General features: G+C 35.4%; 1 protein-coding gene across 5 annotated transcripts in view; it reads left to right on the forward strand.

Annotated features, from left to right (window-relative positions):
- CAP (Cbl-associated protein) overlaps positions 1 to 25,293 on the forward strand; it is a 155,387-nt gene that overhangs the window by 22,318 nt on the left and 107,776 nt on the right. For 3 of the 5 annotated variants that reach the window (XM_089729773.1, XM_089729774.1, XM_089729790.1), the window contains exons 3-5: positions 6,881 to 7,032; positions 10,626 to 10,681; positions 12,226 to 13,263. In XM_089729773.1, coding sequence (XP_089585899.1) covers positions 6,881 to 7,032; positions 10,626 to 10,681; positions 12,226 to 13,263 — 1,246 coding nt within the window. Of the gene's footprint in view, positions 1 to 6,880; positions 7,033 to 10,625; positions 10,682 to 12,225; positions 13,264 to 18,071; positions 18,435 to 25,293 lie in introns of those variants that run through there. The other 2 variants (XM_089729775.1, XM_089729776.1) reach the window with 1 other exon arrangement.

Here is a 25,293-nt window from a genome sequence, read left to right on the forward strand (position 1 = left end):
TGAATTATAGAATTAAAAGTTTTGAAAATGGTGTCATAAAATATATAATAGAAAGTGATTAGATTTAAAAGAGCAAGAAAAAATATTCTCGAAATTTTTTTTATAGGTTCCTTTGTTAGAGTATTTTACGGCACCATGCTCAAATAGCGGAAGCTGTCGGCGACAGTGAGGTAAAGCCCTTGTTTAATGTAACAAGATACTGCGATCGCTTCCCTTATGTTAAGGATTATTATTTGATAAATCAAATCAAAAATCAAATCAAAAATTTTTATTCAACATAAATGAAAGTACATACTTGTTGAACGTCAAAAAAAACTACCGCCAATTCACAAGAACTAGCCTCCGTCCTGAGAAGAATTGGCAAGAAACTCAGCGGGCATGTCTTTTTTTTTTTACATATGAAATTATTATTTATTTATTTTTTAATATTAGATTATTTTTTTAAATATGAATTTTTTACAATGAGTAATATAACGTAACAATTACTACAATATTGAAATGCCTGGAGCGAGCAACTCATTTCCACTTTGTGCAATCTTCTAGATAATCAATAAGGATTGAAGAGAGCAAATTAAGCGGCCCTATCTTGTTTCTTTTAACCTGTCAACAAACTTTACTAGCTGCCGAGACCAAAGCTAAGAACTACAGTTTTTTTACCTATTATTACCAACTTCGCCAATAATGGTACAATGTGACTCCGTAATTCTACTTACAATATTTGGCTAATGTATGAATGCACCAACAACTACAATGTGATAATGTTACGCGCTGGGGTTCGGGATAAATAAAATTCCACCGAAATATAAATTAAAACTCTTCTTATCACTTAGAACACTTAAAACACTTCACAAGCACTTTAAAATTCTCAGTTCGCTTCTTCCGCTTCGCTTCAGGTAATCGGTTCGCTTCGAGTAGTTCCGACTACTGACTGACTGCGTCTTGTTTTTTTTTTCTATCTATTCTAGTAACCTCGAGGGGTTACTCTAGATTCACCGAGCTTGTAGGTGAGCTCACGGCTCAAACCTGACGTCGTTGCTAACACAAACCCTAGCAAGAGCCGTGCTTCGCAGAATATACCATCGGATTGGAAAAGCGACCCACAGAAGATCCGGCGAGAAACTCAGTGGGCTGTGTCTGTGGGTTAATTTATTCGTCGAGCCCTTTGTCGCAAGCGACGGGTTCGACGAGAACAATGACCGGTGCTTTTAGGTACCTTAAGCACCGGCCATCGTTTAGTGTTAGTCCAAGTTAGTGGATCGGGAGGATCCGAAATGACGTATTTTGGGCGACTTTTTTTTTTTTTTTTTAATCCTACCTAAGCTGAGAGCCTTGAGAGGCTATGTCAGCGTAACCCTAACTTTAGTAGGTGAGCTCACGGGGCTCAAACCTGACGATGTTGCTAACACGAACCCTAGCAAGAGTCGTGCTTCGCAGAATCTACCACCGGATCGGAAACGCGACCCACTGAGAAGATCCGGCGAGAAACTCAGTGGGCTGTGTCTGAGAGTTAATTTACTCGTCGAGCCCTTCGTCGCAAGCGACGGGTTCGACGAGAACGGTGACCGGTGCTTGAAGTACCTAAAAGCACCGTTAGTGGATCGGGAGGATCCGAGATAACGTGTTTTGGGCGACGTCGACTGCTTTCCATTCTGTCCGCAGGATCGGGAATGTAGTTACCGGCGGCCACGATGAGAGGGTTCTCGTGTCGTGCCGCTTTATCGAAGTGGCGCATGGACGCCGACTGAAGATACTTACTGATGGACTCTAAGTCCAGGTCGTCATGGAGGTCGACGTTCCTGACGAACCACGGGGCTCCGACGGCTATCCTGCAAAAACGGGATTGAATAATTTGAAATGTTTTTAGGTGTATGCGGGCCGCGTGAGCGAACACTACACTTGCATAGGTCATGACGGGGCGTATGCAAGTTTTGTAGAGTGTCACCTTATTTCTAAGGGACATTTTACTTCGCCTACATATCATCGGGTAGAGACGTCCTAGAATGAAGGCGGCACGGTCGCGTACCGTCTTAATGTGGGGGCGGAATGTCATCCTACTGTCGAGGGTGACGCCTAAGTACTTGACCTTCGGGGCCCACGGTATGGGCTGGTCGAACATCGTGATTGGGCGAACGGCGGGGGCGGGGGTATTGACGCGCCTAGTCGGAAGGGGAAAGTTTGGGCGACGTCGACTGCTTTTCATTCTATCCGCAGGATCAGGAATGTAGGTACCGGCGGCCACGATGAGAGGGTTCTCGTGTCGTACCGCTTTCTCGAAATGGCGCACTGATGCTGACTGTAAATACTTACTGATGGACTCTAGGTCCAGGTCGTCATGCATGCTGATGTTCCTGACGAACCACGGGGCTCCGACGGCTTTCCTGCAAAAACGGAATTGAATTATTTGAAGGGGTTTTAAGTTTGTGCGGGTCGCGTGAGCGAACACTACACTTGCATAGGTCATGACGGGGCGTATGCAAGTTTTGTAGTGTGTCACCTTATTTCTGAGGGACAATTTACTTCGCTTGTGGTGTGGTGTTTACGCGTCTATTCGGGAGTGGGCTGCTCGAAGTAATATTCGGAGGGCGATTCCTTTTGAAGAGCATCGCTGTGCTTTTCGTGGGGTTGATGTCGACTGACTGCGTGCCATCTCTGCAACGGTTTTATAGTGGAGACGAAATCCCTAGAATCGTCGAGAATATTCCACAAAAGTCAAGTATTGTATGTTTCCGCTATCTGACAATAGATGACGTTGTACTTCTCGGGCGTTCTAGATGCTACTAGCTCCTTCGATATTCTTTCGACTATTCGGCGATAGATGGCGTTACTCTTACCGGCGTAACAATAATTATATTATATTAATATGGTAATATAATAATGATAGGAGAGATCATCCAATGTTGTTTGAGTGTGAATACAATGTTACTTGTAATTTTTATTGAGCCCAGTTTCAATAAGGTTGATATCAGTGCCTTATTTTAAGTTCCCACGGTCAGACACTAATGCCATAAAAAGTTCTTCATTTGATATGTTTTAACACTTATTTATTATATTACATGGGTCGAAATCACAGGTACACAAAAACGACCTGCAAGCTATGTGACGTCGAAATCACGTAGAGGGTTGAAAGTCAGGGCCACATGCGTCATTACGCTGATATTGTGAGGGTTGATGGTGCTTTGTCGTTCGCTCGGGCGTAAATTATCCCGCACGTTCAACAATTACAAGCGCTCGTTTAGAAAATCGTCATGTAATTGCAGAAATATAGGAGTGCGTTGTGCGTATTTTAAAATTCCGGAACAGTATTATTATTATTATTGATGATCTATGTACGCGGAATTTAACAAAAGAATATTTTGTCGTATTAAAATGTGTCAAGTGTGTTCATAAAAGCTTATGAGAAACACCCATGTTACAATTTTAAGTGACATATCTATAAGGCTTTTTAGTGTATAAAATGAAAAATAAGCCAATTGTCTTAAGCATTGCCCAAAAAGCAGGCGAGCTTTTAGTTTACATAATTGTAAGTAATTCCCTTTACCTCATGAACATGAGTATTGTCAGAGCACAGCCAAGACGTTCCGAAAAGAACCAGATATATAATGGAATCACCCTTAAAACGCATTCTAAGTGGAAACAGTTATTTTGATAGTGGGTATGAACTCTGCTCCTCGGGCGGATGGAGTAATGCTAAAAAACGGCGTACATATTTTCAAATAATTCCGTCTCAAATAATAAATCAATACGTTGATAATAAAATTTATTTTTTGGTCTGTTTAATTTTTTGTACAGATGATCGAAGAAAATGAATATTATATAAAAATAAGAAACGAATGTTATTTATAAGTCGTATTTTTTTGATTAAGCTTATTGTCTTGGATACATGCAACGTCTCTAACTAAAATGGATAAATTGGGAATATAACTCCAGTAGATATAGAATTTGATCGTTGAGGCGACGCACGTCGTTGTCACGCGGCCTACGTGTTCGGAATGTAAACCTAGTCGTTGTCATATCCAGATTATGTAGAGCCACTCTTCTCCGACAATTCACAGTTATCTACTCTTGAATTCGTCAGTAAATAAAAGATAGTTCTTATTAAATTGGTACTGTTTCAAACCTTCTCACTGTGAAACATACCCCGTTGGGTTTTAAATGTTTATTAGTCGTCGTGGTATCGATTAATCTGTCATTTTGTGATACTTTGAGATAACAAACTAAATTAAACTAACTAAACTAAGCTTTGTTAAGATTGTACGGTATGCTTTGGAGTTTGATGGCATTTAAGTACATATAAATTATTCACGGTTTTATGTTAAATGATTTAAAATCCTATAGAGTTGTTCTGAAGAACTTTTAATTGAATAAAGATGTCTAGTGAATGCGGCACCACTTTATTGAATTGCGCTAATAAGATTCTCACAACTTGTGCTTTTAATTACAACATCTCAAACGATGAGACACTTGCATTATTTAATAATTTCACTTAATTTTGTTATATTTTAGATTGAATATTCATTGATTAAACATTATTAGTATTTTTCTGCTTGGCGAGAACAAAGTATCTGACACAAACTGAGACAATTATATGTAAGACATAAAGAAAACTTATTTTTCCTTAATTTAATGGTGATATTCGATATATTAACTGAAATTATTGTTCCTTAAATTATACGTCAATCAGAAATAAAGCTAATTTTGAAAGAAAACAGGAAAAAAAACTTCTCGTAGCGCGAAAATATTAAATGCAACAAAACGAACCTGACTTAAAAAATGTGACGTAAAAACATTTGTTTCTAATATAATTTACAAATTAGGAATAGTAGAGTAAACAGAATTTGGCAAATATTGTAACATAGTTCGACGAAATATAAATATTGTTACGCGCTGGGATTCGGAATAAATAAAACTTCCACCGAAGTACAAATTAAAACTCTACGAGTATATTATATCACTTAGAGCACTTAAGGAACACTTTAAAATTCTCAATTCACTTCTTTCGCTTCGCTTCAGGTGGTCCGTTCGCTGTTTCGCTTCGAGTAGATCCGATTACTAACTGCTTTCGTGTCATCTCTGCAACGCTTTTATAGTCGATACGACAACTTTACAATTATCGAGAACATTCCTGACAGGTCGAGTAGTTTCGATATGTGTTTCCGCTATTTGATAATAGATAGCATTGTACTTCTCGAACGTTCTCGATTTTACTAGTTGTTTTTATATTTGTTTCTGATATTCAACGATAGATGGCGCTACTCTTACCGGCGTAGCTAGCTGACTGAAGCTATTGCAATTCAAAAAAATACCCTAACTATGATAGAAAAGATGTTTAGCGCTTATCTAAAAACTGAGATCCTCTTATCGAGAAGATGATACAGAATATCAGGCCCGAAGATACCTTTAGTTCTTTTTGTATGTTAAGAAAGGTAAAATTGACGTCAATATACAATATTCAAATGTTGATGAATAACAGTGATGAATAATAAATATCTTGGTCGTGCATGAATAATATAAAATCTAAGCAATAAAAATTTGTAATACTGAAAAGTATTCGAAATATCCGAAATAATGAAATCGAAATTTTAAGCACAATATTAAATATTAAAATCATAAAAGTAAAAAAAATATATGCCATTGCTTGCGTTCTCTACATTCGAGAAAGCTTTGACAAATTGTGGATATTTATTTATGTAATGCACTTAACTCAGATCTACATGAAATTAAAAGTAGGTACATAATATTTACAATACAAGTTATCATCTCTAAATTAGGTAATTAGAATTTATTCTAATATTAATCTTGAGCGATTTGCATACAATATACAAGTTCATCGTCCTAATAGCGACATGGACGTTCCGAAGAGCACGCGCGCACGACTTGAATCGAACGATACCCTGACTTACCTTCGACAAGATTAATATTCGAGGCGTGTGGTGGACCCCGACAATGTGTGCGTCCCTCACGGCGCATGCATTTTCGAATAATACCCATATAATGTTTCGATGAAATCGGCTATTGTAACGCGCCTATCTCTTTAGTATAACTTACGACTTTCTTGAGGCTACCGGCTGATGCTTCATAGGAATCGTAGCGAGCACGTTAACTGAAAAACAAATTGTATCGTACGGTGATTTTTTGTGTTTAGTGCCTTTTATGTTATTGACTTTTTATAAATAATAATAATAATATTAACGATGCAATCTGTGCTCTTGGTATTTTGAGTGCGATATAACATTAAAATAATTACAATGACCTTTCCCAACGTCTAGGGGTGTGCGTGTACATTGAGGGTGTGTGGTATCGAGGGTGGTTCATTACAGAGTGAACATGTTGAAATTTTGCTCACCAGCGACTCGGCGACGGGAAACAAATGTGGTCTGTGCTTAGGCAGCTTTATTTTCGAAAATAACAAAAAATATATCTAAACTGATGTAATATTTTACTTTATTTCTTTACTTAGAATTATCGTTGTTATATGCATCGAGTTGCTTGAGGAACTTCAGTAATAAATATTAGTACTTATTTAGGACAAATAGAAATAAAACACAAAAAAGAGCTTAGATAACCTAACTACATATAATGTGTTTGTAGTATCTGTGTAATGCAGAATACCGATATCAGAATGCAGGCAAAAATTAATATAAAAACTAAGTAATCATCATAATCATCATCATCATCATCAACAGCCCACAGTCATCCACTGCTGGACATAGGCCTCTCCCAATTCACACTACTAAGCCCGGTCATAATAAGTAATCATACAAAAAGTAAATTAAGAAATATAGATTTTTAAATTAGGATATGAGAAGTTTTATGGTAATATTTGAGGGGTACATATACATATATTATTTAACTGTAAGCATCAATTTAATTTGTTTTACAGGTAAATCCAGGACGGAAGGCATCTTTGAGCGGTATCCGCGAAGGTGATGTCATTTCGTCCATAAACGGGCGGTCTACCAGGAGCATCAGTAATGCTGAAGCTCACGCCATGCTGCGAACAGCTGGTCCAGTCCTAAGACTTGGCCTAAACGAGTAAGTATTTCTTCTGGAATGTTTACAGCTTAGAAAATATGCTGATCTCTTATCATAGATTGGGGGTAATAGGGAGGGACTAGGGGTAAAAAAAAGGTAAAATAAAAAAAGGGAAAATGGGATGTCACAATGCTTTTTTGAGATTTAAATTTGTTGAATTCAAAAGGACTTTTATTTAGTGTTAAAGAATATTAAACAGTTTAATTTGGTTATCAGAATTTTGTAACTGATTAATGATATTGAAAAGTTAATTACCTAAAGGTAAGTACCGACCTAACAACTACACAGTTTCAGCCTTATCGAAAAACTCTGTTGTCCCCATACGTGATTCCCCGATTCACCCCAAAAGTCAAGGTGGATCAGGTTCAGCTAGTTTTTTATGTTTTTGTGTATATTCGGTAGGCAGTGGCTTGGCTCTGTCCCTGGCATTGCTGAAGTCCATGGGCGATGGTAACCACTCACCATCAGGTCGTCGTATGCTCGTCTGCCCACAAGGGAAAATGAAAATTTTTTTTCAATGAACTATGTATAGTAATGCATCGTATATGAAAATTTAAACCTCCGGAACCATTTTAATCTCAATTTTATTGGTATTACCCTAAGAAAAACCGCTGAAAATTTGTGTTAGAATTGGAAAGCGTCCTGATTCTACCCTCTACTGTACAGAAAATCAAATTGTGCTTTTGTTAAAATTATATGTTTATTCACAATATTTTAGATAATATGAATAACATAATTAGAATTTTAGAAATTGTAATCATAATATGTATACAATGCCTACTATTCACTTGACTATGTGGTTATCGTCAGTAACAAAAATCAGTACGTCGAACCACTATCTGAACTATCCCTTTTGGTGTGGAGACAAATGAAAGTATTTCAGATGTGGTGGTCTCGTCAACAAAGGCCGCAGGACTTTTTCTTTCTCCTCCAATTCCAAAGCTGAGCTTATAAGACACTGATCAGTGTGATTAGGTATCCCAACATCCCAGTTCTGGTAAACATTTCGAAGATCGAGTTATGATATAAACAGATACTTTTTTGTGCGTGTGAACGTGTAAGTCTATATGTTAATAGGTGAAACTAATTTCAATATATATTTTTTATTTTATTGCTTAGACGTCTGGACGAGCTCACAGTCCACCTGATGTTAAGTGGTTACTGGAGCCCATAGACATCTACTACGTAAATACGCCACACACCTTGAGATATAAGTTCTAAGGTCTCAGTATAGTCACAACGGCTGCCCCACCCTTCAAATCGAAACGCATTACTGCTTCACGGCAGAAATAAGCGGGGCGGTGGTACCTACCCGTGCGGACTCACAAGAGGTCCTACCACCAGTAATTACGCAAATTAAAATTTTACGGGTTTGATTTTTATTACACGATGTTATTCCTTCACCGTGGAAGTTAATCGTAAACATTTGTTAAGTACGTATTTCATTAGAAAAATTGGTACCCGCCAGCGGGATTGGAACACCGGTGCATCGCTATATACGAATACACCGGACGTCTTATCCTTTAGGCCACGACGACTTCAATTCACCCAATTAGTAGAGTTCTGCAATTCAGACTATAATAACCGCAGAGCACTGCATGTCATCAATACGAGTAGATAGTATGTTATTTATGCGCAGAATGAAGTGGAAAGCTTAAAGTGTGAAGTGTAAAGCAGAGGCATAGAGCCTTATGAAACACTACAACGCGTTAATTGAACGGCCGTTATTGGAGAAATGGCCGAAAACCACGATTTTAGAGATTCCGATCATCCAAAAGACTATTCATTTACTTGGAGAATACTACGAGTATTTAGTTGTAAATAAAATTTAGAAATAAGTCTGTAATTGGTATGATCTGTCTCTCTTTCAAAGAGTATGGTCAATTATAGTTAATTATATGTATAGGAATTAACTCCCTTAAGATGCAATTTATTCCAATTCAAAATTTCTACTAGAGAGATAATACAAATACAATTATTCATATCAAATTGGTGTTGAACGACTTAAACTAAACTTACACAAAAAATGCTGAACTTTTTTCTGTTTAAGATCCGTTAAAAATAATAATTAAAAAATTAAAATAGTTTTCCTATCATTGGAAGCTACTCACGAGCTTAGTTGTAAGATCGACTTTCACCTTAGTGCAGGTTTTAAAAATGACTTCAGAAAAGGTATGTTGAGAAATAAAAATAACATTTGGTTCTAAATCGACTGTTGAAATATCTGAAATTGATTTCACATTTACAAAGACTTCTGCCGTATTGGATGGATGTCAGCGGAAATCGGACAGGCACTAATCCGATCTCTCCTCGCCGTTTCACACAACATTCAAATGGATTTACAGATTAGTCGGGACGTAAATCGATGCACATTATTTATTCTGTCAAGCCCAATTAACTTATTATTTACAAGCTTTACTCTTTATTTAATATGGGAAAATTTACACATAATATTAAATGTACATTATTGTTGAGTGAACAAATCGTGATTATCTTATTTTATTTCGCTCGGAATTAAGGGAAGCAACGGCCTAGCAAGTTGACATACAGGTGTCAATAGTATTAACGATATAGACATGTTATGGACAACTTTCTATCAGTACTAACATCCTCCATAAATTTATCTTCAAGTTCCAATCACATTGTTCTTACTCGAATCTAATTGCGACTGTGACTCCAATGCGATTGACGTTCAAAGTGTACTGCCTAAAAATATGGTAATCACTTTCCCTCAGTAAATCTACAATCTTTCATAAATCCTGTCTCTCTAAACTGTCAGTAAATCGATATATTGCTGGTGGTAGAACCTCTTGTGAGTCCGCGCTAGTAGGTACCACCACCCTACCTATTTCTGCCGTGAAGCAGTAATGCGTTTCGGTTTGAAGGGTGGGCAGCCGTTGTAACTATACTTATTTTTTTTTTATTGCCCTTATAGGCAGACGAGCATACGGCCCACCTGATGGTGAGTGGTTACTGTCGCCCATGGACTTCAGCAATGCCTGGGGCAGAGCCAAGCCGCTGCCTACCGCTTAATACTCTCCACAAGCCTCGTTTGAAGAAGGACATGTCATAGCGCTCGGGAAACACCGTGGAAGGGAGCTCAATCCATAGCCGGATGGTACGTGGCAAAAAAGACCTCTGGAAACGCACTGTGGATGACCGCAGTGGCCCCAGGTAGTATGGATGAACTCTACTCCGGTGGCGGGCGGTGCGATGGTAAAAACGAGATGCCGGTATCATCTCGAACAATTCCTCAGAGCACTCCCCTTGGAACATACGATACAAAATACAGAGGGAACCGAAGTCCCTCCGCAGACCCAGAGGTTCCAAACGATCCGTGAGAATGGGATTATCGACAATCCGAACCGATTTAGACCTTAGAACTTATATCTCAAGGTAGGTGCCGCATTTACGTTGTAGATATCTATGGGCTCCAGTAACCACTTAACACCAGGTGGGCTGTGAGCTCGTCCACCCATCTAAGCAATAAAACAATGTTTATAATATATATACCTATATGTATAAATAATAAAATTTATTTTACAAGTTCTTCAGCTACATACAACCTTAATGAGTCTACTTTTTGTCTACAGAGACAGAGAGATATCGCCGCGAAGGAGATCTATCGGCAAAGGAACGGATTTAAAACGTAAGATACGAAACACATGCTTATTAATCGATATCATTAGTGAAGTTTATTAGAAATTAAAATCTAAGAATTAACAATGAATCGAAAATATTTTTTATGATAATTTGTATCACGCCTAATTTGAATATTATTACCTTTGAAACCACATTAACTTACGTCGCAGTGAATCTTCACCGTCGCTCCGGAAATAAACCATAGCACTTTTAAACACAAGTGTAGATATTTTTTATCGATATATCGCGGTCATCATACATGCCATCAATGAACAGCCTGTGTACAGCAGCCATCGAATGCTCCGCGACCTTGATTGCTAGCAATTCACTTGTGTAGTACCTAGAAGATCGCATATTAACCTCAATAGAAGCGCTTTAAGACCCGATATGCCTCTGTAATAAACAACACATTTGGTGTTAATTGGTTACCGGATCACGATATCATAGACACACAAGTGTGTGCCACTACCCGCTTGGGAAAAGAAGATCAATGGTCACATGGAGAACATTTTGACTTATACGATTGGCTAGTGTTACCGTAGATGACTAGACGTGTTTGCTAATAGGTATATAGACACCATCCCTTATTTAAAACATGAGGTTCACGTTTCCATAATATTGCTTTAACGATTGTCCTATCCTTCGAGCCGTAATGCATGAATTATTTGAAGGCTCAGGCTAAATGCCTCAAAGCTTGGATTTTTTTATGGGTTTAGGTGCATTTCCACGGATTATTAAACAAACTCTATTGGCGAGCTCCTATATTTTGCCGGGTGCATAATTTTTTTTCCTAACTGATTTAAAAACTTAATTTCGATTAAACCAGATGAAGTTAAATTCGTGGCGTTTTCGTTATATTTAGTATTCATTCAAAGACTTATAAAGCTCATTCAAACTTAAAATTAATTATTCTGTTGAATAATAATTACAAGTTTAAGATGAGGCGCCTGAATTCTATCGTGGAAACCCAAAATATATTTTTTATTTATTCATCTGAACCTTAAAGGTTTAATAAAGGCGTTTTATGTTCGAATATAAACATTAACTTGTCCCCTTTGACAGAGCAATCTGCGAGACAACGCGTAAACCTCTATACAAATCAGAAACGTTAAAATATATATTTATACGTTTCGCTGTGTGAAATGTTGCCTTTTGTATGGCGGCAACTTTATTTACTTTATCAAACGGCTGCACGTGCTGGGCTTTGGTTCAAATAAGCACAAACAGACTGCGACTTTATTGTCGTTGCTTGTTTACTTGGAACGATCTAAGAAAAACGTTAAACGTACTAAAAACTGTAATTCTACCAAAACAATTCCGCGCTGAATGTGTCAGATAGATTATAATGTTTTCATCATCATCATCATTATCCTGCCGTTCTCCCAGTCACCTAGGTTCGGCGCAAAATGTTTTCTCCTTCCATACTCTTCTATACCATTTCTTCGCTCACTCCCCTCTTACCCATATCGTCTTTCACACAATCTATCCAATTACAATGTTTTACAATTACAATGTTTTATTTTCTCAAATAAAGTGAAAAAATTGTTTTAGGACCATCGCAGTTGATTGCTGAAGTACAATGTGGAAGAGCGACGCCTCAAGCACCGGTTTATGCAACGATAAGATCATCTGAATCACCGATTAAACGTCCGTCTCCATCAGGCATTCGTTCTTCATTCAGTTCCTTGCCTGGCGAATTTCATTCGACACCCCTTGTGAAATCGCCAACAAATTCCGATAATACTATTGGATTTCACCCGACAAATCCATTTTATACTACTCTCCCTTCAAATTATTTGAGTACTTCCAGATTACCTGTGCCGAATGGTAAAGCTAATACTTTAAATTTAGATAGAGATAAACCTAAACAGTCGTCGCCATTCCACGATTGTGGTGGAGATATAAAATCTACCACGAATCATGAGCGACTACTACAGTCTGGTTCCAGCGGTCTTCCATATTATAATCACAATAATGTGAAAAAATTCAACGGTTACGAAAGTCCAACATCAAAATTTGCAAACAAAACGGACTTTGGTCATTTTGCTAATAGCTATAAAGAATTTAATGAGCAAACAGACCAAAGTCTACCGGATGAGTCTAAAAATCCATTTGCAACAAAAAGAAACAGCGATCCATTTGAAAAGTATTTACGTCCAGAGCATAATACTAATGGAAAAACTGATGCCAATATTAAAACAATACCGATTTCGATGAGCGATAACAATTTTCAAACTAAAGAAGAAATAACGCAACGTTCAACTGTAACTGAACATAAGATAAATGAAATCGAAGAAATTAAGACCATCAAGAAGATAGTTCTCAACGAATACGATAGAATGCGTGATACCAGACAAGACGATTGTTCTAAAATTATTCGCGATAGAAATAATCATTCTGATAAATCTTCAAGAGTAAGACGCAATGAAGATTTTCGTCAAGAATCACCAAGTAAAGAACATCCTATATTACCAAGGAATGGATGTCATAATCCACAAAATGAAGAGAATAATAAAAGGAGCTGGAGTTCCTTATCTAGTACGTACGATCAGTACAAATCCGAGCATGAAAACCTCACGAGCACTTCAGGTAAGCCGTTAACGTTATTATGTTTACTGTAATAGTCAAATTCAAGGAAAACTGGCCCGGTACTGTAAACGAATCATCTCTATTGTTATTATGTTATCAGTACAGTAATATTTTTTTTTGTAATTGCTCCAAATTAGTAGATTATCTCATGTTCCATTGTTTGTTAAATGGTTGCTAGAGCAAGAGACATCACAGAAATAAAGGCCGTTACTCACCATTTTTATTAGGAGTCATTTCAATTAGAACGATTTAAGATGCCAGTTGAGGTACTTAACTTGTTTCATTGGAAAATAATATTATTCCTTGATACATTTGGTTTCAATTTTAATTGACAGTTAATCTTGATTCATGCGCAAGTTACGGGCTTTGTTCCCGAACAATTCAGGTGCGATTACACGATATGTACATAACAATGCATTCAACCCTCCAAGGCAATGTGGAACAGCAAAAGGGGTGGATCGTTATACTGGCTTATAGTACCGATACGACACGAATTTATACCGATTACTTTCGTCCTCACGTTTCCCATGTGCAAGCTTAACAAAATGCTCTACGTGCTACCTGATATATTACGTACAATGTGCCTACGCTAATTTGGGTCGTTTCTTATACGAATTGTATTCAATATATATTGGAATACATAAACTGGATAAATGGAAAATGGCTTCTATTATTTTATATATAAGTGAAATCTGCTATGACTATCGCTACTTATATAAAAGATTTCACGTGGATTTATAAAAAAACATCGAATTATTCCCGTAATAAAATATGAATACAACCAAAAGTAAAATAAGAAAGTGTTTTCAATCCTGTATGTATATGACATTTGATTTTTCGTTTGTGTCCTTTTTCTGTTTTATCTTTATATATATATATATATATTTCTTCTGTGCGTGTGTATATCAAATCAACCGGGCATAGGGCGCTGCAGTCGGTATCTAGCTTATTTATCTTTCCTAGAAATAATTTATATGGCAAAACAACGTTTGCTGGGTTAGCTAGTTGAAATATAAAAAATCATTATTTTTCAAATCTCGACTCGGCTATATATATATATATATATATGTCGCATCCGGGTCAATAGTTCGGAATATCAACGATACACAAACGTCAAAGTGACAGAATGGCCGTGTCGTGGTTGACGACTTTTAGTAATATTAAGACGGTGGTTTTGATTATTATTTTAAATGATGAAATGTTGTTTTGATAAATATCACAAAATGAAGGGTAGACTCCGTAACGCCAGTTATAAAATGGCGGTACGTGGACAGAGTCGTAGCATTTCGTGTCAGACAGTGATTCCGTCCGTCTCAGCAGTGAGTCTCTGATAGTCAGTCAGTCAGTCAGTCGGTCTGTCGGTATGTGCAACGAAACTGTCGGTTTATCCTGTCATTGTGAAAGTTGTGTGTGTTGAGTTTCAATAACTATTATTGAAAAGTTTTATTTACTAAACTGAGTTCAACCAAATACGAGTGATGACGAAACTGCCGCTCAGCCATCTCTGGCGACCCGCCTACGACATATATATAATGTATTTATTTATTTAAATAAAAATACAGTTTAGCTTTGTAAAACTATAGCAATTGAGTTGCTCTTATAAAGAGAAACAACATTTAAAGCTATTGCTTCACCATTATTTTTATATCTTTTTTATATTTTAATATTGCAAAAATGCTCTTTATATGTCTAATGTTCTAATGTTTCAATAATCGAAATTCTATTTATGTCATCTATAGAAGAATGATATAAATAACATATTAACCTCTTTAAGGATTAATCGTATAGAGGTTACATATATATATATATAATTTACTATATAATATTAGTAAATACGCATTACATAAATATATAAAAACTGTAGTTACGGATGATTTTTTATCAAATGTTATTAATGATCACAATTCAATGTATTTATTTCGCTGTGGTAAATCGACCTTGATTTATGGGAAACGATTAAGAGTTTCCCTTAATAAGCCATACAAAGTGATAACAAAAAACAGGCAGCTGAAGGAACTTACCTTCTATGAGCTTCGGTACCCACCTTACAGAGAATAGATCCAGAGATCGTTTAACAATAAACTCTAATTTCCAAATCCATAGGACCTATTTTCCTTAATTTATCGACTGCGGTATCAAGCAAAGTCACAATCAAATTGAGACAATTTGAGCTTCAGCGTCATTATGGAACTCGACTCAGTTGAGTTTTTAAACTTTGGGAAGAACCGTCTTGGTAGTGGGGAAAGTACGCTCGCGCAGTGTTCCCGACTTATTTAAAGTACCATTGAAACCTCTCTAAAGTGCTTCTAGCACAAGTCCCAGATTACGTCAGTGCATGTCTCGCGTTCAGTGTTAAACTGCGGAAAACGCAGCAGAGTATTTTTATTAAATTATTGTTCCATATATTCTCAAAGCTTAAAAAAAATAAGCTAGTTATATTTTATTATAGTTTAATAATAAATAAACATTTCGCTTTAACATCAATCACTTCGCACTGTTTGTGAACATTGTTAATTTATAGAGCAATATCTTTGAATTTGCATACGAAATTCGTGCTATTTAATTTGAGTAGGGACTTTGAACTTCATACGGATTTCGGTACGCATTAATCGCACGATAATTATATGTTGTAAATAACATATAGTTTATGTTCTAAAACAAAGAAATCCATGCAACGGTTTTTAATACAACACAATTATTAATTGGTACATATTAATTATTAATTAGTTTCTACATTTACATTGTTCATATAGAAACTAAAGTGCTGCTAAAAGTCAAACGGTGCTTTTTATATTTGAGAGATTACTGGTGGTCCGGAGGCCTTTCCAGTCTTACTAGGGCAGGTGGGCGAGCAAGGGTTCAGCCAAAAACGGTGCTAGAGCACGACGCAAAGGTTATAATAGTTGCATATTAGATTAGACTAACAGCTCTGACATCCATATTATGAAAACAAAAGCTTCATGTCTGAATTGCGTTTATCTCACGAAGTTTTTTTGGTATTCAACAAACAGGAACTGATTAAAAAAACTTTTTCCTCTAATAAAATCATAACCAAGAAGCAGCCTTGGATATTATTGTTAAACCAAAATATTGGGAAAATAAGCCGGAGGGAGGTCAAGGGATTAGCTGCTTTATTTCCCTCGTGGTTCTAATAGTTATTTTTTTTATTTGAAGTCATGCTCGGAAGCGGAAATTGAGTATCGCTCGCAGAAATCTATCTTATTCGCGTCCGAGCAGAAAATTATCTCCGGTCCTTAATTACTTTTTAAGAACTTCCTAAATCGATTATCTTTATTTCGGAATCATACAGAATCATTATTTAGTTCGAATGATTTTAGTTGTCATCATTAAATACTAAGATTAGTAGTAACTTTCACAACATATTGGATTTAAGGTAATTTAAATCAATAAGTAATTACATATTTTACATTATAATATTAATATTAAAACCTTGTCTCTAATTCGCATTTTCATACTCTATTTTACTTAGCGGATACATGTATAGTATATAGTTTTTTTTATTGCTTAATGCTCAGGACGGTGGACAAACTCACGGCCTACCTAGTTCTAAGTGGTTACCGGAGACCATAGATATCTACAACGTAAATGCGGCCACCTACCTTGCAAGATGAGTTCTAAGGTTTCAATTTTTACAGTACAACGGCTATCCCACCCTTCAAACCGAAACGCATTGCTGCTTCACGGCAGAAATTGACGGGGTGGTGGTACCTACCCGTGCGGACTCACAAGAGGTCGTACCACCAGTAATTACGCCAATTCTAATTTTGTGGGTTTGATTTTTATTACACGACGTTATTCCTTCACCGTGGAAGTCAATCATGAACATTTGTTAAGTACGTGTTACATTAGAAAAAATGGTACCTACCTGCAGGATTCGAACACTAGTACATCGCAAGATACGAATGCACCGGACGTCTTATCCTTTAGGTCAAGACGACTTCAAAACCTATATAATAATATATTATTTTGATATTTTTAACCGGCGTCAATAAGGAGGTTCTATATTCGTAACCTATGTTTTTTTTTAAATGTTCCGCGTTTATGATTTTGATACTTTTACTATGATCTAGATTGTAAGTATTACAACTAGTACAATATCTATATATTAATACGTGAAGCAAAAACTTTGTATCCCTTTTTACGAATATTGCGCGGACGGAGGATTGTGAAATTTCTCACACTTGTAGAAAATACAGTGAAGGAGTGCATAATGCTAATATTTTCTTTAAATTATGCATTAATAATACATTAAATCAATAAAAAAATATTACACACACTACCATGTTTTTGACACACACTACCATGTTTTTGACACACACACATATTTAGAATCGATGTTTATTGTCAAACTTTTGTTATTGCTTAAAGCCTGTGGTCAAATTGAAAATAGGTTAATATTGTTTATCCTTAACATTATTTGTCTACAGTGTAGTCTTGGCGAGATCTGTGATTATAGAAGTAAAATAGTTTTTGACAATTGAACCATAATAATGTTCAAATTATAAAATTTCAATTAATTATAGTCGAATTTCGACTACTGCGGGATCACTAGTAATATTTATTGTAGCATATATTTCAAACCACACCCGTTTACTGTTTATGATCAATTTAACGAACATTGTTCCATGTCGTTTAGTCTGCCATTGATAATTCCGATTAATTGTGGGCATAAAACATAGCAAGTAATACGGGCCAAGGCTGTTTAGGTGTGGCCAAGGAGCGGTTTCACGGTCTACAGAGTACCTGGATAGAACGTCTGCTATCCTTGCCAGTTCTGTCGTCGACTTTGATCAACGCTCTCAAGACTTCACCGTGAGCAGTCGTAATTGAAACATAGAAATAGAATGCGAAATTGTAATTTTAATTTTTTTAAACGGTGTTTCTGTGAAGCGAAATGAACTCGTGTTTTCAAAGCAGCCCGTACGTTTTTCATCCGCCTTCGGATACGTCGGCGACGGAAACCGACGACAGTGTTGATTCAGGCTGTGAAAAAACTGTCAGTATTAATAATACACGAACGAAAACTTACAACGAACCGAAGTTCAAAACGATTACCAAGGTCAGCGAGAAGATCCTGAGAGCCATTGAAAAGTTGACGTGTAACAAAAAAAAGAGCAAGAAATCAAAGAGATTCTTGTTCCAAGAAACAGGTCAAGTATTTATGAGTATTTTTTTATCTATAAGTTTTATTTAGAAAAAATATTATTATCGGCATTGGTACTGGAAACGCATGATTGCTTCGAGGCAAAATAGGAAGTACGCTCGTATCACCAGTACTGCGTATTGCATTTTTGTAAATACTAGTGATCCCTTGGTAGTCGAAATTCGACTATAATTAATTGAAATTATAAGTTTGTACATTATTATGATTCTATTGTCAAAGACTTCGAGATATACTTCGAGATTTAATCAAGACTACACTTTAGACAAATATTAATAAAGACAAATAATATTAATCTATTGTCAATTTGACTACAGACTTTAAGGAATAACGAAAGTTTGACAATAAAATATATTATGCATGCGTGTGTGTGTCAAATACATGGTAGGGTGTTTAATGTTTTTTTTTATTGATTTAATGTATTTTTTATGCATCATTTAAGAAAATATTAACATTCTGCACTCCTCCTGTATATTCTCTATAAGTGTGGGAAAATTCATGCTCCTCCGTCCGCGCAATTTTCGTAAAAAGGGGTACAAAGTTTTTGCTTCACGCATTAATATATAGATTATTGTGGACCCAAACACGGCAAAACCGAATTGATAACAGAGATTACATACACATAAAATTACGCTTAAATTTTACCGTTGATCGTATATATTGTGGGAACCTTAAAATGTGATCACAGAGTGATTATCGTAAAGCACATTCACGACATAAGTTTAGTTTCGAACAATAGAGTTTGTAGTGCGGGTAATGAGAGATTCGGAGGGGCCTCGTAAACTGCGTAGACATGTAAAATGTGAGCGGTTTCTGAACTCCTTTAGAGGTTCGGTTACGAAGCGGTAGGTACTTTATTTAAACTGGTGAAACAAACAACTGCCTATTGAAAATTCCTAATTTTTTTTATAAGAAACTAGCTGATCCGGCAGACTTCGTAGTGCCTCAATCGATAAATAAAAATCCTAAGCTTTTGTATAAAATAAACTTAAGACAAACAAAAGGAATCCGTGCGACGGGGGACACATCAAAGGAAAAACAAAATTGTTATTTTTATTTAATTCCGAAGGTTTACCTTTTAAACTTTCTCTGGACTTCCACAAATTATTCAAGACCAAAATTAGTCAAATCGGTCCTGCCGTTCTTGAGTTTTAGCGAGACTAACGAACAGCAATTCATTTTGATATATACAGATAGATATGACTAAACGTATTTAAGAAACTCTAGCTAACTTTAATTCCTCAAAAAGTGTTTTTTGATGTAATTTTTTTTTTTAATTTTTTTTTTATACACGCCACGTTAGCTTGTCCCGTGATAAGTTCGTAAAGAACTTGTGTTACAAATTACAGTAAAATCATATATTAATGTATAATAATTAATAATATGTGCTATTGATAAATTTAGTACCTTAAAAATTTAGTATCGCGTGAAAGAAGTCAATATCGAACAGCCACTGAACTAACTATGCCTTACTATTACTCCTTACTGTTACTATTATCTATATTACATTACTATGTATGTAATGTAAGGTTATAATTTCTGACAAGTATAAATTTTATTTCAATTTATCTGTACGATGTCTACAGATATGTGATATTGAATAAATAGTCACAGTAATTTAACTTATTGGAATCTGATCTTACTGGTGATAGGACCTCTTGTGAGTCCGTGCGGGTAGGTAGGTACCATCGCCTTACCTATTTCTACCGTGAAGCAGTAATGCGTTTCGGTCTGAAGGGTGGGGCAGCCGTTGTAACTACATATACTGAGATCTTAGAACTTATATCTCAAGGTGGGTGGCGCATTTACGTTGTAAATGTCTATGGGCTCCAGTAACCACTTAACACCAGGTGGGCTGTGAGCTAGTCCAGAATCTAAGCAATAAAAAAAACCTGTGATAGAAGTACAAAATAATGGTAATACTTTAAAAATAAAATGGTATCCAACATTTAGCATAATCTCTACACGTTACGTAAATTATATGGGAAGCAACGCACATTTTAATGGCCAGTTTAACGTCTTCGTTGGTCATTGTCCTTATATACTTACTATTCACCGCGTTCCCGCTCTCATTTCTTTATTCCGAGAGCGAGCCGTGTGTTTTCCAAGAATAGAATTACACACCAATTTTATATCGACGTCAGATAAACTCGTATCAACGGTGCAGGTATCCAAATTCACGGAAATCGAAGTTGGAATTCTTGGCCTGTTTACATTTACTAGTTAATGATCCCCCGGTAGTCGAAATTCGACTATAATTAATTGAATAAATAATAAATAAATATTTAATAACAATCACGCCACGTTAACTGGTCCCGTGCTAAGTTCGTAAAGAACTTGTGTTACAGGTACCAGATAACGGAAATAAGTGTAAGATTTTTATTATACACGTACATATATTTAATATACATCCATAACCCTGGAAAAGACATTTATATTTATCATACAAATATCTTCCCTTGACGGGATTCGAACCCGCGACCCCCTTGTGTAGGGACCATGTCACTTACCACTACACCAGACGACCGTTAGACCGTTGAAATTATAAGTTTGAACATTATTTTTATATTATGGTTCTATTGTCAAAGACTTATTATTTTACTTCCTATATTAATCACAGATTTCGCCAAGACTACATTATAGACAAATAACATTAAAGACAAACAATATTAATCTATTCTCAATTTGATCACAGATTTTAAACAATAACAAAAGTTTGACAATAAACGAAGAGTACTTATTTATGCGCGTGTGTGTGTCAAATACATGGTAGTGTGTGTCATGTTGCTTTTATTGATTTAATGTATTTTTTAGGCATCATTAAAAAAAAATTAGCATTCCGTCTTTCCTCTCTATATTCTCTATAAGTGTGGGAAATTTCATACTCCTTCATCCACGCAATTTTCGTAAAAAGGGGTACAAAGTTTTTGCTTCACGTATTATTCAGTATAGATTCGTAGATTGACAAATTATGTAGTCTTAGGATTTAAAAAAAATGCAAAATAATGTTGTTACGTGCGGTGAATACTTACAACACGTCCCAAGACTTGATTATATAATTAAAAACCTAAAATTTTCATCCAACAAAAAATCAAAGTACCAAGTACCAACTAATTTTTGGTTTTTCTTTGGCTTGGATCACGTGTCCCAAATATTTCCATGAGTTCGCAAGTTTGAGGCAATGTTGTGAAACCCGGCCTTGATCTCACTAAAATTATGATAAAAAGCCCGCCCCAATCTCGACAGGATATTACAATAGTATTGTCAGAGAATACATTTTTACATTTATGCTCAGAGAAAGATAAAGAACCGATGGAAAAAGGTTTAGTTTACCATTTCGTTTTCATAAAATGATATTTTTGTTTTGTTTTTACCTTTACGAAGATATGTGGATTTCGGATTTCATAACATTTATTTGATTTAATAATCTTTCTCCACGACGTAAGCACGCTTTACCATTGGCACTCCTTTCGACTTTTTGGTATAATATTAATAAAGAATTAAACAAAATGTAATTGTCTTTATAACTAAACTAGCCGTACTCGCCCGCTTCGCTGGGCATTTTAAATTAAGATTATTATTTATTGTCATTATTATTAGGGAGTCCAACACTCATATAAATATTAGCCTATCTATTAAGTGCATGTATTTTCTACATGGATACCAAGTTTCGAGTCAATCGGATGCATGGTTCAGTAGTTATAACGGAACATCCGTAAAAACCATATATACCTATATTAGTATAGATATTACCATTTAGCGATCAGAGAACTATATGAATATAATAATTGTGACTCTCTAAAAAATATTATTTATTATTATTATTAAGAATTCAAATAAACAAGTCCAATAGTTAAAAAAAATTAAACATGTACAAATTACTTTTTCCTATTAAATTCTAATCGAAAGCACGCGTCTGTAATGCGATGCTCATTTCAGGAAGCGTTAGGTCGATGTACCCATACTACGTTGCATTTAACTGTGTATGTTAAACAAGGAGGCATTGTGGTAAAACGGCATATTAATAGACTTCGTTTAAATATGCCTATTTCTGCCGTAAAGCAGTAATGCGTTTCGGGTTGAAGGGTGGGGCAGCCGTTGTACTATAAAAACTGAGACCTTAGAACATATATTTCGAGTTGGGTGGCGGAATTTATGTTGTAGATGTCTTTTTTTGCTTAGGTGGGTGAACGAGCTCACAGTCCACCTGGTGTTAAGTGGTCACCGGAACCCATAGACATGTACAACGTAAATGCCGCCATCTACCTTGAAATATGAGTTCTAAGGTCTCAGTTTTTACAGTACATTAGTAACTATTTAACACCAGGTGGGCCGTGAGCTCGTTCACCCATCTAAGCAAAAAAATAATGAAATATAAATATCTTCTGCACAATTTTATTTAGGAGTACATATTTCAAATAGGTGAATTCAAACGGAAATGTAAATTCATTGTACTATTGGATTCTTTTCTAATTCTAATTAGGTTACTAATTGTTTTAAAATTGATTTAAAAAGTAGAATTGTAACAGTTTCAAGGCGTCTTAAGAAATCTTGAATATTTAAAAATTGTCAATAAAATAAAATAAAAATATAAGCAAATATAGTGCAATATAAACTTTAAGATGTAGATAAAATTACCTCAATCGCTAGAAACACCTTTGATGTTCCAATTATGTTACGCAATAATATGTTATTTGATCTAGTTCACACATACACTTAAACATTTATTGTGTAATTCCATTCAGTGCCGTAACAAATCTAACTAATTTGTGTATATCACAATAGATTTTCCACTGTCCAAATAAAATTGAATTGAGGTGCGCCTACGGCACGCATCTCTGTGACAGCCACAGTTCCGCCCTTTTTATTGCATAAATAACTATGCTTCAATGAGCGCGTTCAAATGCGTACAATAGTTACGTCACCCGATGTGGCACAACGTACGGTTTCATCTGTAATTCCATTACACAGTGTGGTTTGTGTTTGCTTATTGTTAAAGTAGTAAATAAGATCTATAATAGGACGACAAATTACAAAATACGCGTAACTTTAAGATGCGTTAATAAAATTTTGATGACGAATGACAATGAGGATTACATTTAAAAAAATAAATGTGTGGTGTCGTGGGACACCGGATAGAAACGAAGTTCCTGATTATAAAAAATATTAATTTTAAGTTCTATTCGAGGTATAAAGAAAATATATATTCGGGTAAACATTTTTTATTATGTTTTTTTTTATTGATAAAAAAGAAAACTACTTTACAAAGTTATCAACTTTATTTTATTTTCAATTATTTATAAAAAATATTTAATAATAATATACAAAGAAACAGCTATTTATATGATTAATAATAATTACCGTCATCGCGTAGACTATACATTAGACACTGTATAGCCATCATACTAAGAAGACTATACATAAATAATAAAAATCTTACGTTACGGACGTTTTTTTCCGGTTAGAGTATCCCTCTGCAAAGTCCCATAAAGAAATTCTTTACAAAAAAAAAATCTTATGCTTGCACTCTTTCAATTTTCATATTGATGAATATTATTTAATTTTAAAAGATATTCAGTTATTGGGTTTTCTTTGGCGAATAATTATCATTAAAACGAAACATCATTAAAATTTGTTACGTGAAAACAGTCATTGGACGATTATTTTAAGTAACATATCTTTAACTTATTATTATTATTATTTTATTGTAGGCCGGTAGAGTATTGTGAAGTTTCTTGATTGTATAATAATTATTCAAGTTTCATAGCGGATAATGTATAGACCCGACTGGTCTAGTTTCTTTTTTCTTTTTTTGAGATTTAGCTTCTAAGGTATAGTACAACGGCTAACCCACCCTTCAAACCGAAACGCATTACTGCTTCACGGCAGAAATAGGCAGGGTATAGTGCCTACCCGTGCGCACTCACAAAACCTTATACTACTAGTCTAGTATATGCCTACACCTATAAGTCGTTACTTGTACCTATATCCATCACAAAATGGAATGCAGATGTCAGTCACCTTGACGTCAAAGTCTCAATTTTATTCTATATCGGTATAATTGACATGCGGGAGAAATTGGCAAGATCATTTAAATCTATCCCCGTGATTCACAATACGCTCTGCCGTCAGAACTTTTCATTATTAAATACATAATTATGAAAACGTGTAATTAAGCTCGTTAAGTTGTTTAGGTGTCAACGTTCTCGTCCAAGTACTCTCACGTGCGCTTCTCCTAAACACAACGAAGCCCGAGATTCGGCACGTGCCTACTAATGAGTTTTAAGATTTCTAAAATCACACAGAATTGACTTCAAATATCTTCACTAGTATTTGTAACAATAATAATCCATTCCTCAGCAATTCTAGATTAGTATAAAATATACATATAAACAGATAACAGTATAAAATACACTTAAATAATGCATGTATAATTTATAAGTATAATCATTATATTATACTACATTACTTTATAAAATACTTGCGACCCGCCCCCGCTTCGCTTCGGAAACTGTAATTTATTATTGATTTCTTCACTATTTAATGGATGTTATTATACATATAAACCTTCCTATTTAATCACTCTATCTATTAAAAAAAAACGCATCAAAATCCGTTGCGTAGTTTAAAAGATTTAAGCATACATAGGGAAAGATATAGGGACAGAGAAAGCGACTTTGTTTTATACTATGTAGTGATTAAGTAAATATCACGCAACAATTACATCTATGAAACTCGATTATATGTATTTTTCGTTCAGATGAATTCCCGTCTAATCGTTCGTATGAAACCACATGCAAAATATTGTTTTCCATTCATTAAACCACAAGGTTAACAATGTTTCAATT

This window comes from Bombyx mandarina, chromosome 09 (assembly GCF_030267445.1).
Source record: "Bombyx mandarina strain Sakado chromosome 09, ASM3026744v2".
Taxonomy (NCBI): domain Eukaryota; kingdom Metazoa; phylum Arthropoda; class Insecta; order Lepidoptera; family Bombycidae; genus Bombyx; species Bombyx mandarina.